Source organism: Lactuca serriola, chromosome 8, assembly GCF_051521515.1.
Source record: "Lactuca serriola cultivar US96UC23 chromosome 8, Lser_US96UC23_V15, whole genome shotgun sequence".
NCBI classification, from domain to species: Eukaryota; Viridiplantae; Streptophyta; class Magnoliopsida; order Asterales; family Asteraceae; genus Lactuca; species Lactuca serriola.
In genome coordinates, this window is record NC_136415.1 from 251,672,904 (window position 1) to 251,692,357 (window position 19,454).

General features: G+C 37.5%; 1 protein-coding gene across 1 annotated transcript; it reads right to left on the reverse strand.

Moving 5' to 3' along the window:
- Positions 1-1,924: 1,924 nt before the first annotated feature.
- LOC145066295 (RING/U-box superfamily protein) lies at positions 1,925-4,990 on the reverse strand. The gene is made up of 5 exons (XM_079013512.1): positions 4,230-4,990; positions 3,986-4,126; positions 3,313-3,408; positions 2,913-3,062; positions 1,925-2,229 (listed from the first exon to the last, which is right to left on the reverse strand). Exons 1-5 carry the CDS (start codon positions 4,767-4,769, stop codon positions 2,095-2,097), a joined length of 1,062 nt encoding a protein of 353 aa, XP_078869638.1. The 5' UTR covers positions 4,770-4,990; the 3' UTR covers positions 1,925-2,094.
- Between the last annotated feature and the right edge of the window lie 14,464 nt (positions 4,991-19,454).

Consider the following 19,454-nt stretch of genomic DNA (forward strand, 5'->3'; position numbering starts at 1 on the left):
TTATTGTTTAGGAAACCACATATAAAGATACTTAAAATGATTAGTTAATTATGATTATGAGTAATCCTATTACGCAAGTATTGGTATCTAAGTCATATTTATGTAGCTAAAATATTTTCAATAGTATTTTTATGTTTATGGGATATAAATAAAACCGAAAATGTTAGTATTCACAAAGTTTATTCAAATCAAGTTTGGCAAATATACTTAAAAAAGTTTCTTCATTAACTAATTCATGAAAGTCACGTTGGAGCTATAGTAACTTGTGTTCTAAGCGAATATATTTAATTGAAATTTAGTATTTAGATATTAAAACAATATAAGAAACATATATTGTAAGGACTTGATATATTGGATATAGACTTTTCATTAAATAATTTGTGTTATGTATTAGCATGTTTAATCCTTAAATAACATGGTTATTCTAAATGTGCATAGTCGTTCATAGCTATGGTAACATCTATGAAATAACACTAATATGAATGGATTGGTTGATTCATGGAGATGAAAATAACAAAGAGCTGCGAACAAATTCATAGGTAGTTGATTAGACAATAAGTATTGGACATGAACCAAATCAAAATCACTTTATAGATCATAGGCATGAGTGATGTTTGATAAAGGTAAATATCTTTATGTCCTTTGACCGAGATACATATTGGGGACTTAAATATAGAGAAATATTATGATTTGACATGATTAAATGTGGTCCGGAATCATGCAGCTATAAAGGCCATCGTTGGGAACAATACAAACTGTGCAAGAGGTGTATGTAGTCAAGAAGGGATTTTTCCTCTTATGCGTTAAGAGTTAGACGTCTAAGGCACCTTAGTTAAAGTTGGAAGACAAATGAGAATGATTTGATCCATGTCTCAAACATGATGTATGAACAAATGGAATACTAATAAACTTACTTAAAGCATCAATTGTAGCTTTGAGCTCTTGGAATTGACTTTTGATAAGAAGGCACTCATTCGAGTGTTGTTATGAACAGGAGCCCATTGCTAGATGTCAACTACTATCTATATCAATCCATAATGAATCTTGTGTAAGTGTAAGATTTTTGGATATATAAGCTCAAAAGTCATTATTGAATTATATTTCCTAATAACATATGATGGTATAGGGTCAAACCTTAATCAAGTTGGTACATTTATTATTAATATGATTATTAATAAATATATTTAACTTTTGTAATTAATTAGGGAATAATTATTATTTTATGAAAATAATATTTTAGAGAGTAACTAGTATTTAATCATATGGTATGATTTAATATGGTGTCTACAAGTATTTACACCTTTAGTAGTCAATTTATATAAAGTACATAAAGGTTTACACTTAAGAGAATATATTTGATTAGTTGGAAAAATCAAATCTTTTACTCCTCTCAAAACCATAAGTACCTAAAGAGTATGTAAGATTGCTTGCCAAACTCCCTCTTACACATTCCATACTTGTCAAGTGTTATGCATGTGACTTATGTAAGATTGCTTGCCAAACTCCCTCTTACACACTCCATACTTGTTAAGTGTTATGCATGTGACTTGAATAAGGGTATGGAATTATGATCTAGTATGTAACTATATAAAGAGAGTGAGGCTTTCACTTATAAAGCTAGTGATTTTGATCTCTCTTTTTCTCTTCATGAACCAGGTTCCCTCTCCCACTTCGTCCTTCTCCTTTAATGTGTAGTGTAAGAAGCGGTGCTTAGAAGTTCTTCCGCTTTAGTGCTTAATTGTGCTAAGCCCTTAAAGGCTTAAAAAGTTGCTTATACAAAGAAAGAAATTAAATTCCATTGTGTCTTACTCTTAATGATGAAAACTTGTAAAGAAGATCAAGCAAAAACAAAAACAAAAAAAAAAAAAAAAAAGCTTGTCTAATTAAAAAAAACAAATACAATGACAAAAATGTAGAGAGAGAATGGAAAACATCGAAAATTACTTGTAATAACATTTCATTCAAATTCATGATAAGCACAATGTTAACACAAATGTAAAAACCCAACAATGAATGATTCTTTTTGTCGTTCACAAGACGAAAAGTAGTTTTATGCACAAATGAAATGGATTAGGCAAGTAGGCAGTAGGCAGCCTATTGACGAGACTGGACCGCCACTTTACAAATGGGGCATGTTTTCTTCTGGCCCAGCCATTGCTTTATACAGTATACGTGATAGAAATGACCACACTCCAACTTTCCAATCTCATCCTCCCCTTCATACTCCTCCTGTTATGTCATGTCAAATGTCAAACCCAATTCATAAATCATATACTCGTATTCATTTTTTCTTTTAATTAATACTATTAATCATCAAAATATCCAAAATGCAACAACTCTTTTGTTTAAATTTCTTTTTCTTAATGTTTCTTACTTTCCCCCTATATATATTTTCTTGCCTTGACGTTCAAAAAAAAATCACCAAACCATCCCTTAGCTTTAAATCTTACTATAACTTCTTCAAGTCACAATTGATTGAAATTCAATCCACTATTGGTGGAAAGTTTCAAACAAAATTGACGTATTTGCCCATCATCATATCATTACAAACAGCTTGATGATATCGCACGTGTTTTGTTGTTTACCAAAGGGTGTACTTTAGATATCTCAAAAGATTATTTTTGTAAAAAGTACAAAAACGTCATGTAAATATTGAAACTCTCATATTGCGATTTATTTGATTACTGTGACTTCAACCATCGACCATTTCTACAATTGTCAGATTCTTAGACTAAAATCCCTTCTCGCATTCGCCATCATTAAAGCATTTTGTCTTATTATTAACTTACCAAAGGGATGTTTGGATCCCCATTTATGTGATCAATATCTTGTTACTAACATCTAAAATTACCATGTTACAAAATAAAAATTATAGCATTCACTATGTGTGAATAATGTTTTATAAACCAAACCTGACAAATGGTGCATTTCCATTGCATTTCATTTGGGACGTGAGATGATGACACCACCGGGGGTTTGGTTTTCCTGACACACCGACCGATCTCATCTTCTCTTAAACCCGTACTCACGTACCCGATCTTGTCACCAAGCTCCAACAACTCCTATTTCAACCGTAAAAAATAAAATATACTGTTTGAACTGACTAACGACTAGTCACGTTTTCTAGGGCTATTTTTGATAATCCGAATAAAAAGGACATTCATGTTTTTTAAGTCCCGGTCCCACCTTTTTAGGATAGGACAAAAAACTGCAATTTTTGTGTCATTGACATCTGTCTTCGACTATATGTTCCAGTCTAATGCATATCACACATAGCTGTCCTAAGTAACGAAGGGGAAATAACAAACAAACCTCATAAGACATAGAATCAACATCAAGCCTCCAGTCCCTGTATCGATCATGATCGAATCTTCCCCCCATAAGCAAATTACCTTGGAGCATAACGATCTACACCAAGAAAAAAAATTGTAAATTAATGTTTAGTTTGTAAATTTGTAAAAGGTTTTGTAAATTTTTAGTTGGTGTGAAGAACTCTAGGCTTAAAAGGGTATTTGGAATTGAATTCCATGCGTTTTAAGGTGGAATCTTGAGATCCATCGGTGAAAGAATTTTGTGAATTCTGTTGAATTCCAACGGAATTCGCTTCCAAACTCATTTGCAACCAAACACACCGTTTTTACACAATAAACAAACTTAAAATGGTGCAAAACTAGTTTTAATATCTTCAAAATTAGAAATAAATGCAAAAACTAGTGTTGTATTTTCATTGATTTGCTTATTATACTCTTACTTTTTCTACCAAATTACAACAATGTCATGTAAAGCAACTGTTATAATTGGAAATGTTTTTTAAAGTAATATATGTTAATAGGAGGAAAATTTTAAACTATAATGTTGTAATTAAAAGAAATGAGATTAGAATGCTCTAGTACAAAATAAATAAAAGTAAGTTAGCTAATTTTTGCATTTACCCCTTACAATTAGTTATTGAAAGCACAAACAACTGTCAAATCTATGAGCAAACCTCAGCAAGGCCTTCAGGAGACCGATGTCTAACATGGCGATGATGTCGAGCTCCGAATACATCAAATCGATGGTGTGGGATTCCAGAATCGGTATCAAAAAATGGGAGTTCTTCAGGATGCACCATTCTCCTTCCACCTCGCTGCCACCACAATTAATAATCCATCAAAATCGTCTTTAAAACCAAAATTGAAATCGAGTTCATGAAATTGAAAACAATAAGAATACATCATGAACAAGCATACCTCTCGTAGATTGATCTTTTCACCATCGACTTTCCCTCTACCGGAAACTACCCTTCTCGATACAACACAGTCCACTGAAGCAGCATCTGTTGACAACCCAATCCCAGGGCCACACCAAACATCAGGAACAACCAAACAAGACGATGAACTTGCTATCGCCGGCACCGGCGCCGGAGGGGGACTATTGTTTGTAGACGAAAGTACCAACCCAACACCATCACCACTGGGTTCATTACTTGAAGAAATACAATTCTTGTTCTTTTTCGGTTTCTTCTTCCTCACCTTCTTCCCTTCCCAATTCGCGGACGTCCTTATCATTGTCGGCACCGACACTTGCGCCGGAGCAGTGCATCCCAACCCCCTAAATCTTGTAGATGTGAAGTATTTCTTCTTGGTAGTGGTGTCGGAGATGGGGGAGTCATCGGTGGCGGGGGTAACTGTTGAGAGTAGAGATGAAATTGTGAATTTAGGGCGTGTGGGTTGGATTGGATCTGTGTGATTTCTGGGTTTCCTATATCTAATTTGATGTTCTTGAGACATTTGATGATGAAGAACTCTCTATCTCCCTTCTTCTTCGGCGTGTTCTTGATTGTTGGTAGTTTGCAGAGAAAGAGAGGAAAGAAGTGAGAGGAGAGAGAAAATCGAAACTCGAAATTTGCAAATAAAGTTTGACGGATTTGATTTAAAGATTGCAGAAAGAGAGGGGGAGGGAATATAGGAGATGGATTTTCGAGAGATGGTGGAAAGAGAGAGAGAGAATGGTTGTTGCAAAGGCACGCATCCCTATTAATTATAAATAATTGTTGTAATAAAATATTATAATATATAATTGATTTGGATAATCAGTCGTTTTTAACTTTTAATGTTTTTTTTTTTAAAATGATTAGTTAAGAAAATTAAGAGATAAAATAGAAAACTGCAGATGTGTCCCTTTACAAAAAATTATGGGTTTTATACTAAGAATTTTTGGTAGCTTCTTAATTGCAAAATTAAAAAACAACCTCCTAATTTTTCAGATGAAGCATGTTTGATAGCATTTAAGTTTATGCCTCTTGATTGATAAGATGTCTCTTAATTTTTAAGATGTAGAGGCGCCTCTGAAAATGAAAAGAAAACGTGTATTCCACTTTTGCCCTAATAGTTCTCCTTTCCCGCTTCTCTTCGACGCCTCTACCTCCCTTCCACTGCATCTTTGATTTCAACCCTCCGCCATCCACCCGCAACCAGTCGATCACCGCCTCTGCCTCTGCCAGCAACGCCGCCTCAAACTTCCCCTCTGCCACCGGCCAACAACGATGCGCTCCAGCTTCATGAATGGGTTAACAGATACTGCTCACAGGAATCGTTTTTTCCTTTGTCGGAATCTTTTTTTTTTCTAGGATTGATGTCTTTGGAAGCAATGTTTTCTGGAATTGATATTTTCTAGAATCGATTTGAATTTCTTTTTAACTGATTTAAAGTGTAAATTTCTTGATTTTGCATATGTGGTCAACTGGTTAATAGATACTGCTCGTAGGAATCCTTTTGATTTTGAATAAAAACTCATATAGAGATTGTTTGATTGGAATATGGAAATGTAAATTCATGAAGATGACATAAATGAATTTGTTGTTTTGAATACACACCAATTGTTTGTTAAAATGCCCGAGAGAAACTCTGTTTTGTGGATGCTTAGGATTGAACATTTGTGCTTGACTGGTCGAGCTCTTGGATTGGGTTGAAAATAGTGGTGGTATTTTTGTTTCTATTAAATTAGATTATCTATAACTTTTTATTTTTTTATTTATATTGAATTCTAGAAATTTCAATAGTAGTTTCTTAGTGCAAAAAGTGAAACAAGAACCCAGCCTATATGATATAAAAGGGTAAAATTGTCATTTTATAATTCAACACAAAAATTCAGAGATTGCAACCAAACAGCATGTTAAAAATTCAGACCTTCTTAGAAATTCAGACCTCTTAAAAATTCAGATCCTGCCAAACAACCCCTAAAAAGTTTTGATAGTGACAATGACACTATCAAAGCTTTAGAGGCTAAGCATTCATACAAGTCACCCCATCTATACTAACCATCATTTATTCTCTCCCCTTATAATAGATATTGACAATGTCCTGTTGGATAAGGTGTCTAAGTCCATAACTTATTTGGTATATACTTGACCCGACCCGGCATGGTCCATTTGGGTTGCACTTCACCCGAACTATTTATGGATAATTTTATGAGAGTTATACACATATGTTTATTAATATATTATAAGTTATAATATATTAATATGAAGTCATGTTATTTAATTAGTCTTAGTCTTAAATTAATTATGAATTAATTTAGAGATTAAAAGGAAGACTAATTAGATTATGGGCAATTGGTTTTATATGGTGTGGGCTAACACTCATTTGTTAATGGGCTAGGCTTATATGGAAGTCCATGGATGATCCATGGAGCTTTTAACCCATGGATCCTTGGAAAAGGAAAGGTCATGGGTTATTAGGGTTTCACCCTAACCATGTACACTATATAAGCATGCTTATGTTGCATGAAATAGCCACTAGTGTGTGTGCTTGTGTGTGGCCGAAAATTACAAGTGTGTGTACACTCTCTAAAGGTTTCCAAGTGTTTGTGGTGATTTGTGATTTCCATTTGAGGCATTCACACTATTGGTGCTTGGCTCTCAAACTCCAAGGAATCAATCTCATCAAAAGGTATGTAATCTCGTCTAACACTTTTATGTTTAAAAGTTCCCCATGCCATGTTAGATAAGTTATGAACCTTGGAAAAATTATTATTTTGCATGTATTAGACAAACATAGATCCAAGGTTTATTAGGGTTGCATGCACACTTGGGAAGTGTTAGATTGCTCAAAACCAACAGTGGTATTAGAGCCTAGGCTTGCTTGTTTGATACTTGATGCAAAATAGTGAAAAAAGTTGAAATTGTTGCTGTCTGGCTGATGGACTCGCCGAGTCCATGGGGGGACTCCCCGAGTTCAAGGCAAAATTCATCCTACTCGCCGAGTAGGTTCGTGCACTCGGCGAGTAGAATGATCATAATGCAGAATTTCGACTTTTGATGCTGGAAATGGACTAGAAACATTACCCTAACCTGTTTTGGTGTTTTAAAACTTGTTTTAGTTGGTGTAATGGTTGTTCTAATCCATTTACAATGGCATATATCAAAATTCCATGATTTTTATATGTTCATATAATTCTTGAAATTTTGATGATCATGTTCATGTTCTTATGAATTTAGAAGATGATAGGAATTATTTGCTGAATTGTTTAGAATTAATTCTTGATCATTTATGTGTTTTAATGGAGTCCATAATTTGTCCTCAAGTTATGGATATCCAAAGGTCATTTTTCTTTAACACACATTTAAACACATAAGTTACATGAAAATGAAGAGTCTTCATTTTTATGAACCTTTAATTCATAAGTTATGAAATGAAAAGTTTTGGATAGTTACAAAACTTGCCCTCAAGTTTTGGAATTTGTAAAGTTTCACACACTTTAATAAACTTTAATTCCAACCCTTAGAGTTTTAATAGTTAAAATTCAACCCTTATACTATTTATAACATTAATGGTTAATTATTATATATATGTATAAGAATAAGTCGTTCTACCGTTAGCAGGCCTCATTCACGAAGCCGGTCTATAAGGGGGGGTATAAGGTTGTTGCCTATAAAATGGCAGCTTAATGGGTGTCCACTCTCACCCACCGCTTCCTTGATCGGTGGAGGGTCGTTAGCCGAACGGGTAGGACAATGACTTTAAATCCTCATTAAAAGTATAATGATTATTATAAAGTAATTAAACTTTTTTTTTAATTCCCAATCTTAGTTACTTTAGGAAAATGTGAACATGGTGCTAGTCCATGGAATTCACACTTTGTACCTTACCAAGTCGTTGGTGGAGCGTGTGTGGTTAACCGGCACACTAACTTGGACTAGTAAGGATCACGAAGGGTGACTTAATGTTTGTCATAGATCAATGGAGCGTGTGTGGTTAACCGGCACATTGATTAGGTGATAATATTAAGGGCACCAAGTGAATTAGCATGGTTATTCACACCTTGTTTTGTGATCCTCGGCATCCCAGTCACAAAACTTGAAGGGCACAATCGAGATTGAAACATGCCATTGAAAAGTTCAATGAATCTCAAAAGAATCTAGGAATTTCAAATCCAATTAAAACCTAATAATTCATTTTGTTTTCATGGTGGAAATTGGTGAATCGTCATTCACCTACCTTTCAAATATATTATTACTTAGATTACGACATCCCTCTTCTAAGTATAATATATTGTGATTGGATCCTAGCCTTAATATTATATTTGGGTGTCTTATTAAGGATTCTATATATCTAATCTAAACTTGCTTTCTTCTTTCAGATGTCTTCCAACACTAATGCTTCGGGCTCTAACCCAGCTGGTTCTTTCTCTCTCATGAATCTTTGTGGGAGAGTCATCTTTGATGGTTCCAACTTCATGGATTGGATTAGGAACATCAGGATGGTTACTCGTTATGAGGACAAGGAATATGTCCTCGATAAGGAGTTAAAAGAGCTTGATGAGTCTACTGCTACTCCTGAGGAGATCGCTGAATTCAGGACACATGAGAGAGATGCTACTAAGGTGGCATGCATCATGATGGCCACGATGACAGCCGAGCTCCAAAAGTCCTATGAGGACTTCTACCCTTTTGAGATGCACCAAGACCTGATGGAAAGGTACCATCAGAGTGCTCGTCAGGAGCGGTATGAAATAATCTCCTCCATAATAACTACCCGCATGAAGGACGGTGAATCCGTCACAGCCCACATGCAAAAGATGCAAAGGTATGTGGACCGTTTGTTGAAGCTGAATGTGAACATCCGTGAGGAGTTGGCAATTGACATCATTTTGCACTCCTTACCTTCTTGTTATGACCATTTTCGTATGACATATCATATGAACAAGGAGGAAGTTACCCTCAGCAAGCTTCAAGGACTCTTGAAGACCGCTGAAACCGGTCTTAAGGGCAAGGCGGTTATTACCTCTATTACTCCTACTCCAACATCTACCCCTGTTTTGGCTATCGGGCAAGGCAAAGGGAAAAAGAGGAAGCACCCTTCGAAGGGTACCAAGGGAAAGTCTCTTGAAGGCTCCTCATCAAAGACCAAGAGCGGTTTTGTCACTCCTTTTGCCATTCCCAAGGATGCTGATTGCTACTATTGCCTGGACAAGGGGCACTGGAAGTGAAACTGCCCTAAGTACTTGCAGGATCTAAAGGATGGGAAAGTGAAACCCACCCATGCAGGTATTTACACAATATTGTCTAATTACTCATCATATTCTAACTCTTGGGTGCTTGATATAGGATGTGGTATTCACATATGTTCTGATTTGCAGGGCCTAAGAAGAAGTAAGGATGTGGAGCACGGGAAGATAAACTTGATCATGGGGAATAGGAAGGCTTCAACTGTTTCCAAGATTGGAGTTTATACTTTGTTGCTTAATAATGGGTTAAAATTAGATTTGAATAAATGTGTGTACTCGTCTGAAATGGCGAGGAATATTATTTCTTTTCATGCTTTGTACAAACAAGGTTTTACCTTTTCGTTTGATAATGAATGTGGTGGTATTAATGCTTTCTTTAAAAATGTGTTTTATTTTAAAGCATTACCTTGTGATGGTGTGTATGAAACTGTGTCGATTGTAGACAACTTAGGAAATAATGTGTTGTATATTGATTCTTCTACTAGCCTAGATAAAGCATCATTGTGGCATTGTCGTCTTGGACATGTAAACAAGCAACGCATAGGCCAACTCCAAAAGAGTGGAGTCTTGGAGTCATTCGACCTTAAATCGGATGATAGTTGTGAATCTTGTCTACTTGGAAAGATGACAAAATCACCCTTCACTGGAACTTGTGAAAGGGGTGAGGGTTTGTTGGACCTAATACATACTGATGTATGTGGGCCATTCAAAACCGCCACAAGGGATGCTAATCGGTATTATGTGACTTTTATTGATGATTTTAGTAGATATGGGTATGTCTACTTAATCAAACATAAGTCAGAAACCTTTGAAAGGTTTAAGGAATTCAAACAGGAAGTAGAAAAACAATTGGGCAGGAACATTAAGATGCTTCGATCCGATCGAGGTGGTGAGTATCTTAGTACCGAGTTCCTTGACTATCTTAAGGAGTGTGAGATTGTCTCACAATTGACTCCTCCCAGGACACCACAGCTAAATGGTGTAGCTGAGAGGCGTAATCGAACCTTGTTAGACATGGTTTGCTCTATGATGAGTCGAGCTTCGCTACCAATCTCTTTTTGGGGGTATGCCTTAGAGACTGCCGCCCATATCCTTAATCTAGTCCCTACAAAGAAGGTTACCAAAAAACCTCATGAGATGTGGACTGGGAAGGTTCCCAATTTAGACCACATCAAGATTTGGGGTTGCGAGGCTTTCGTGAGGCATGAGACTCATGATAAGCTCGAACCCCGAAGTGAAAGGTGTATTTTCATCGGCTACCCACAGAAATCTTTTGGTTACCTCTTCTACAGACCCAGTGAGAATGTGGTCTTTGTAGCAAGAAGATGGGTCTTCTGTGAGAGGGAGTTTATAAGCCAAGGAGACAGTGGGAGGCAAATTGATCTTGAAGAAATTCAAGAAGCAATTGGTGAAGGAACCTCAGACACTAGCAATCAACCTGAGGAGGAAACTCCTGTTGAGCAAGCTGACGAGTCTGTACCTCCGAGACGTTCCACACGGGTTAGGAACACACCTTCGTTTTATTATGGCTTTCATATTTCTACGGAAGGTGATACGTTTATCAGCGATAGTACACTGGTAAATTTGGATGAACCTAGCAGTGTTAAGGAAGCCATGGCAGGCCCGGAGTCTGCTAAATGGAAGGAGGCTATGGACAGCGAGATACAGTCCATGTATGACAATCAAGTTTGGAACTTGGTTGACAATGTACCAGGACGTAAAACAGTCGGGTGCGAATGGATCTTCAAGAAGAAGACCGACATGGAAGGAAAAGTGCATACTTATAAGGCTCGACTGGTTGCGAAGGGTTTTACTCAGACTCAAGGTATTGATTATGATGAAACTTTCTCGCCGGTAGCAAAGATTAAGTCTATTAGGGTTATGCTAGCCATTGTAGCATTTCATGATTATGAAATATGGAAAATGGATGTCAAAACCGCTTTCCTTAATGGAAAGTTGGCTGAGGATGTGTACATGAATCAGCCAGAGGTTTTTGTCAGTGCAGAGTACCCTAATAGAGTATGCAAGCTTGAGAAATCCATTTATGGATTAAAACAAGCATCTCGTAGCTGGAATCTTTGTTTTGATGAGAAGGTCAAAGAGTTTGGCTTCTCGAGAAGTGAAGACGATTCTTGCGTGTATGTCAGAGCTAGTGGGAGTATAGTTAGCTTCTTGGTACTGTATGTGGATGACATACTACTTATAGGAAATGACATCCCAACCTTGCAGGAGGTTAAGTCCTGGCTTGGGAAGTGCTTTGCTATGAAGGACCTAGGGGAGGCTGCCTATATCCTAGGGATAAGGATATTAAGAGAAAGGAGTAAAAGACTAATTGGAATTAGTCAGAGTACCTACTTGGATAAGGTGTTGAAAAGGTTCAACATGCAGAATTTCAAGAAAGGAGATTTACCGATCCAAAGCAATGCCAAACTGAGTAAGACTCAGAGTCCGAGTACAGAGGCAGAGATAGCTGAGATGAGCCAATTACCGTATGCTTCCGCTGTTGGCTCGATCATGTATGCTATGACTTGTACCCGCCCTGATGTGGCCTTTGCTTTGAGCATGGTCAGCAAGTATCAAGGGAATCCTGGCAAGGCTCATTGGACCGCGGTAAAGAACATTCTCAAGTACCTGCGGAGGACTAAGGATTGGATCCTTACCCTTGGTGGGAGTGATGACTTGAGAGTATTAGGGTATAGTGATGCTAGTTTTCAGACTGATAGGGATAACTTCCGCTCTCAGTTGGGCTGGGTCTTTACCTTAAATGGAGGGGCAATTTCTTCGAAGAGTTCCAAGCAGGAGACGGTGGCTGATTCGACTTGTGAATCAGAGTATATAGCAGCGAGTGAAGCAGCGAAGGAGGCGATATGGCTGAAGAACTTCATCGGAGACCTTGGAGTTGTACCAGCTATTAAAGAACCCATGGAGATTTTCTGTGACAGCAATAGTGCGGTTGCCTTAGCCAAGGAACCAAGAGATCATGGCAGATCCCGACACATTGACATAAAATATCACTTCATAAGACACAAGATTGAAGAAGGACTCCTCGTGGCAAAGAGGGTATCGTCAGATGAGAATCCTGCAGATCCCCTTAAGAAGGGACTGACGAGGGTTAAGCATTTTCAGCATGCGAGGCGCATCGGGCTGAGGGACGATATTAGTTTTACAGATTAGATAGTTTTCCTGAAACTTGTAAAATGTAATCGACATTTGATGATGAATAAAATTTGTGATTTATTTATGAGTAAAGTGTTACTGTCATTGTCAATTATTTACTATTGTTTCAGTTTTTGCATGTTTTGACTTCCAGAATAATTAATTTATTCAAACCTCCACAATCGGCCATACGTCGGAAGTAGGTATGAATCAAGATTGTCATGAATTGGGATTGTAGATGGCTAAAGGTGTTTAGACATGGAAATGGTTGCTGCAACGTTCATGAGTGCTCATAAGTTATGAGTATTGGTATAAACCCACGCTCACTTGTATCACTTCATGGAATTTATCTCGAGTGATCGTGAGACGATAATATCATATAAGTCTTCAAACCTAGAGATATGAGTTGTTACCTATGAGTTGGTTGTGCATTGATTGCACGTAAACGCATCAGTAACTTGATGTTATAAAACGTGCATTTGTGTACAATTCAACAAGTAGTAGAACAAGCATATGAGTCGAAGTTTATTTGTTCCTTCTAGAAATAGAAGCGATATCTGGGCCCCTTGATGATTTTGTGTTGACCCATGCACCGGGCCCGGTCAGAACTAAACTGATGTGTTCAGTAAAGTTCTTTGTCAAACAAATCGGAAATCGAGAAACAACTGCCAGACAATAAGCAAGACATAGTTCCATGTGTTTGTCCGGCTGATATCATGAGAACAGAGGATTATATGATCACTTGTCTTAAAATGGCGCTTCATAGTTCAACAGAGTTTTCGAGAGCTACGATTGCTGGTTGGTTCCTGAAGTTATATAGGCAAATACAGTTATTAGACTTATCCAAGTGGGAGTCTGTTGGATAAGGTGTCTAAGTCCATAACTTATTTGGTATATACTTGACCCGACCATGGATCTCTTGCAATGCTTACTGTGGATTTCTCGAATGCCTTCAATTTAGTGGATAGATATGCCTTCCTTCACGAGGTCAAGATGAGGTGCCCTTCCATTTCCTTATGGGTCGAATTCTTATATGGACATGTAGCAAGGTTGTATTTAGGAGATAAACATATTTGGTCCACTATTGGGGTCCAGCAAGGCGACCCTTTAGGACCACTTCTTTTTTCTCTTGTATTACACCCACTTATACATCAAACTATAGACAATTGCAAGCTTCTTCTTCATTCTTGGTACCTTGATGATGGGACCGTTATTGGAGATTCAAAGGATGTGGCTAGAGTATTGGACATCATTAGGGCGACAGGACCATGATTGGGGCTGGAGCTAAATATCAAGAAAACTAAGCTATTTTGTCCTTCATGTGATGGTAGGAAGCTTCGTACAGGTTTATTCCCTGCTGACATTGGGCGACCGTTATTAGGGGTGAAGCTTCTTGGGGAGCTGCTAGTAGAGATGCGAGTTTTGTTAACGGGTTAGCTATGAAGAGGGCTTCCAAGGCTGTTGATTTGATGCGCCTTATACCATAGTTATATGACCCCCATAGTGAGATCCTTTTGCATCAATCGTGCATGGGCATTGCCAAACTCTTCTTTGGCCTAAGGACGTGCCAACTTGTTCACATGGAAGAGGCTGCTTTGTGTGTTTGATAAAGGGTTACGTAGGTCAATTGAGGACATTATGGTTTGTTGGGGTCCGTTCTTTAAGGACCTTCAATAGCGATTGGCTTCGTTACCAATTAGGTTTGGTGGTTTGGGGTTGTACTCAGCAGTAGAGGCTTATTTCTATGCTTTTGTGGCCTCACGAGCTCAATGGTGGGTGTTACAAGATCACATCTTACGAGATAGTGGCATATATGGTATGGATTCAGATTATGTTTATGCTTTGGCCTATCTTCGTGATACGATTTCGGGCTTTGACTTCATCAGTTTCACTAATAAGGACACCACCCCACCGAAAGCCCAACATTCATTGGTGAGTGCTCTTTTTAGTAAAATTGCCCAAGAGATCGAAGTTTACTTCAACATGAAGATTAGGCAGAAATCAATTTTTGAGTGTCTAAGGGCCCCAAATGATCAGGATTTTCTTATGACTATTCCTATTGACAGTCTTGGTTAGCATATGTCGCCAGTGGAGTATCATGTCATCTTCAAGTATTGCCTTATGATCCCTTTATTTCCGGCTAACGAGACTTGGCATGTTTGTCGCAAGGCATGCTTGGACTCCTTTGGGGAGCATTCAGTTCATTTTAAAGAGCTCTCGGGTTTCAAGTACCAACACGATCTGGTTAGGTATATTCTTTTCAACATATTTATTAGCGTTGCCAAGAAAGAGGCACCTATGAACTTTCTGACTGGCCTATTGGAAGGAAGATCAACACTTAAACCAGCTGATGTTTTAGTATTTTGATGGGCTGGAGGGAAGCATGCATGTGTGGATCTAACATGAGTTTCCCCTCTTGTGGGCTTGGGGAGTGGGATTTTCACTGTAGGGCACGCCGCTTTAAAAGCTGCATCATGCAAAATGGCAAAACATGAGAAAGCGTTCATGGAAAATCAACACAAATCAACACACGTTTATACCTTTTGCGTTTAATACTTTCAGTTTCCTTGCTCCAGAAGCTGTGAAGCTACTCAATAGGGTCCAACGGGTCATGCACAGTAATGTTATTACCCCCAAGATCTATAGATGTTGTTTTTATAAGAATTAGTTTTTTCATCCAAAAAGGGGTTGTGGCACAGCTTGTTGCTCATTTACCCACTACGTCTATGTAAACTTTCTTCTTTAATTAATTCACAGGTGTTTATTTCAACTACATCTTTAAGTTTTGACAAAACTTCATAAAAGGTCCCTGTGGTATCCAAAATCTAAAGTTTAGTCCCTAAGTGTAACATTATGGAATTTTGTTAAGCATTTATTTAAGACGCTTGAAGTTATAAGGTATTGCAATTAAGCTTTGAGGATGTAAGTGTTGCAAGTTAGTCCTTGAAGCGCGAGGAGAAAAGCAAATTGAAATTTGGAGGTCCTTTGGCACTAGTCTCGAAAACCACTGTGAATGAAGTGTGTTATGGTGATGAAGCATATGAGAATGAAGATGGTCTTTTAATGAATTCTGACGAAGAAGTTATTGCTTATTATTCAAATAATAGGGTGAAGATATTTTATAAGAAGCCAATTGGTGGAAACTTCAGTAATAGCTCGGTTAAGAAGTCAGTGTCGAATCCTGGTATTCCTCAAAAGAGTGTTGAAAAGGTGGAAGGGAAGAAAGAAGAAAAAAAGTTGAGAAGAAGCGAAAAGGAGATTCCGGTTATAATTTCAATTATTGTAATGGACATAGTCATCTTGCAAGGGATTGCGTGTTGAGGAAGCAAGAGGAGAATAAGGAGAAAGTGAAAGACGAAGCTTACTATGCAATGAAAATTGAAGAGCTTTGAACAAAGTCAAAGAATCTCTCTCTGGTGGCTAAGAATTCAAATGAGGAAGATGGCACTTACCAAATTTGGTCTTCTGGTTCTGGCGATGAGGAGATGTGTCGTCCGATGCATGGATTTATGTATGTGAAGCACTATGGTGATCATTATGAAGAGAAGAGCAGAGAGTGAAGATGAGAGTGAAGAGGAAGAAGAGTTGATCGATGGAAGATGTTTCGTGTCAACCACTTCGAAGTTACATATGACTGAGAAGGTACATGGTCTTCTTATCTCTCTTAATGTTCCTTTAAATTCTTACAATGCTATTTTATCTGATTTTGAGGATACATGTTCTTACTTGAATGATATCCTGATTTCTATGAGTAGTGAATTGGAGAAAAATAAAGCTTTGTTTTATGAAGCCATGAATAATTTGGAGAGAAGAAAACTAGTATTGAGTGTTTAGATTTGAAAATTACGAATACCATGATTAAATTTCCTTGTAGTTCGTATGAATCGAGTAAATGAAATCAGAGTATGAATCAATCAACACCACAAGTTGTAAATATAATATGTTTGGCTTAATTATACTTCTTAAAGACACAAGAGGGTTTTTAGAGTAAAGAACATGAAGTTGCAGAAGTTACTCTATCTCTAGCACATATCCCTATTTATAGGAATAACAGAAGTAAGCAAAAAGTACATAAGGGCGTAAACATGAAAGCTTCGAATCTAAAATAAACCTTACGAAATACATACGTTCGAAACTAACATACATACTTCGAATCCTAACAAGCTGCATATAAATTTGACACCTCACAATTAAATTCGAACTAAATATTCTCCCCCTTTGTGAGTAATGTTGAACTTAAGTCATTAACAACTTTGTAGCTTGATGAAGTACTCTTCGAATCTCTATGTACCAACTAATTGTCTTTCGAATCTCTGCTTTATCTCCTTCAATCTTTCTTTTGTAGTTATTGATACGAACTAGAAGATTCGTGTACTGAGAATTCATATACTTTTCCACATCACAAACTTGGACTAAGAACTTTTTAATCTTATCCTTCTTATTCTTCCCAACAAACACAAACACCCAAAGGTTTCACACATATTTTTCCATATTCCAAATTCTTCAAGCTTGTTTGACCTTTTTAGTAATGATTGTGGCATAGAAACTTGTCTAACCATTGCTAAGGCAAGTTCCACATCGGTCATGGCAAGACAATCATAATAATTGTCTATAAAAAGCTTTATACATGCGAACCCGATCAAAAAAATTTCTTTGTTGGTCAATTGAAGATTTGATACATCCACACTTCTCAAGATCTTCACAACACTAATGAGATAATTGAGATTCATCAACGGAAAATCTGCCACTGAGAAGTTACAAGCTACGTTGTTAGCTTTGACCACGTGAAATCAATAATTTTGCAGAACCCCTTCGAACAAAACATCGTTTGAAATATTTAGAACTTTCACTATTCTCACCAATGACCAGATATCCTCTTCTCTTTTACCAAGTACTGCATGAATTCTTAGCTTCAATATTTTGTATTCTTCATTGTCTTCGAACTTATCTACAATATGATACTGAGCTAATATGAACATCATTTCATTGATAGGAAAAGCCAACTGACTGAAATCAGTATTTTCAGTATCATAACTCTTTTTAGGAACCTTCTCAAAGTCATGCATGATCCCATTGAAACCTATATCTTCAAGAGTTTCGTAACAAAATGGCTTTGTTGGATCACCCTTGTCAAGACCTGGTGGCTCATTCTGTCTTTGTCTTAGGATGTTGTTGATCTGCCTTTGTTTTTCCATTTCTTTTTCCAAGGAAATCGTTTTTTCTTCTTTAGAAGGATCGACTTGGATACCCTTCCCTTTGCCTTCCATTTCTTCCTTTGATGATGGTGGCTTCGAACTTGAACCCCCAGTACTTGAACCAATGACTATGCCTTTGGTTAATGACTTCAAAGTAACTGTGGTAGAGGTTGTTGACATAGACATAGGAAGTGAAGTTGGAATTTGTGTACTCATTACCTTCCCAACAACCTTCCCTTAAGTAGTATCCTTCAATGGACTAGATCCAACCTCCTTTTATCCCCCTTGCACCCCTGTTTTAACAGGCGAGGCATATGTTGGCATTAACTTCACCAGTTGCAGAAGAGGAGCAAGTTCAACTTTAAAATTGTTTTCTAAAGAAGAAAACCTTTGTGAAAGAGACTCCCGAGAAACTGGAGATGAATGAGAAACATTAATCTTCAAAAGTGATTCCTTCAGGATCCCAAAAACCTCTTCGAGCTTAGCAAACACCTTGGTATCAGAATTTTTCTTCGAATCAACCTTTGTAACATCCTGAGACCAAGTATATCTCATTAACCCTTGTATTATTGTAGTTGTTAAGTTTGACCCTTTATTTGAGAAAAGGTGGTAGCTGAGTACGCAGGGCGTACGCATGTGTACGCTCAGCGTACTCATGTGCGTGATTTAGAAGAGAAAGCCACCTAGTACGTTTGGAGTACCGAAGGGTACGCTGGGCGTACTAGGCTCATAATGAAAACCCTAATTGTGGGGTGTGTCCCTATTTAAGGAACATGATGGCCTCATTTTTGGCCACCATATCCAGCCTTCGAACCTCTCAAAATTCTAAATCTCGTTCTCCTAGATTGAGTGGCCATTGTAAGCTTCTAAGTGTTCTTGTGGGATTCTTTGAGTGAAGAAGGAGTTTGAAGAGAATAAAGTTGGAGTCCAAGCTTTGGATCTGAGCTTCCCTGTGGTTGGTGCATCATTTGAAGGTATCAAGCTCAAAGCTTTCTCATTGTTTTGATTTGTGCATATTATGGTTCATTTTAGGGTTTATGTCCCAAAGCTTGAAGCTTTATGAGTTTGTGGAAATCCAAAGCCTAATACATGTCCCTTTAAGTGTTTTTAGTGGAGTGGACTCATAAAAATGGGATCTTGGACGTCTAGATCTCCCCATGCATGAGATATGAGCACTTTTATGAGTAAAGAGTGAGATTTTTTGGGTTTTAGACTTTCTCAGCCATGCAAAGGCTTAAAGTCATGAACTTTATAGAGTACGAGCCTTTAGTGAGTCCATATCTAAGAGTACAACTATGGTCTTAACGGATTAAGACCAAGAGAGTGGGAAAAGTAAGTATGGGACGTATGTCGAGCGTACTCTGAGGTACACGCATTGTAGCGTCGAAGATCCCCGATTCATGCATGGCGAAGTAGTATGCCCAACATAAAGGACTGTACGCCCAGCGTACGCACTGCTTTTGACGTTTGTTGACTTTTAGGTTTTTGTCAAACTATGGACTATAGAGGCCATGGAAGGGTAAAATGGTCTTTTATCCTTCTAATAATTAGTAGTGGGTTTAGCCTAACCTTTTTGAGGGTTATTTATTAATTAGAGATAATTATGGTATATGTTAG

Coding starts and splice junctions, on each gene's coding strand:
- LOC145066295 (XM_079013512.1), bottom strand. CDS start 4,769: ATGTCTCAAGAACATCAAATTAGATATAGGAAACCCAGAAATCACACA. Junction 4,127..4,229: donor AAAAGATCAATCTACGAGAG/GTATGCTTGTTC, acceptor TTGTGGTGGCAG/CGAGGTGGAAGGAGAATGGT. Junction 3,063..3,312: donor TTGATTCTATGTCTTATGAG/GTTTGTTTGTTA, acceptor CGGTTGAAATAG/GAGTTGTTGGAGCTTGGTGA.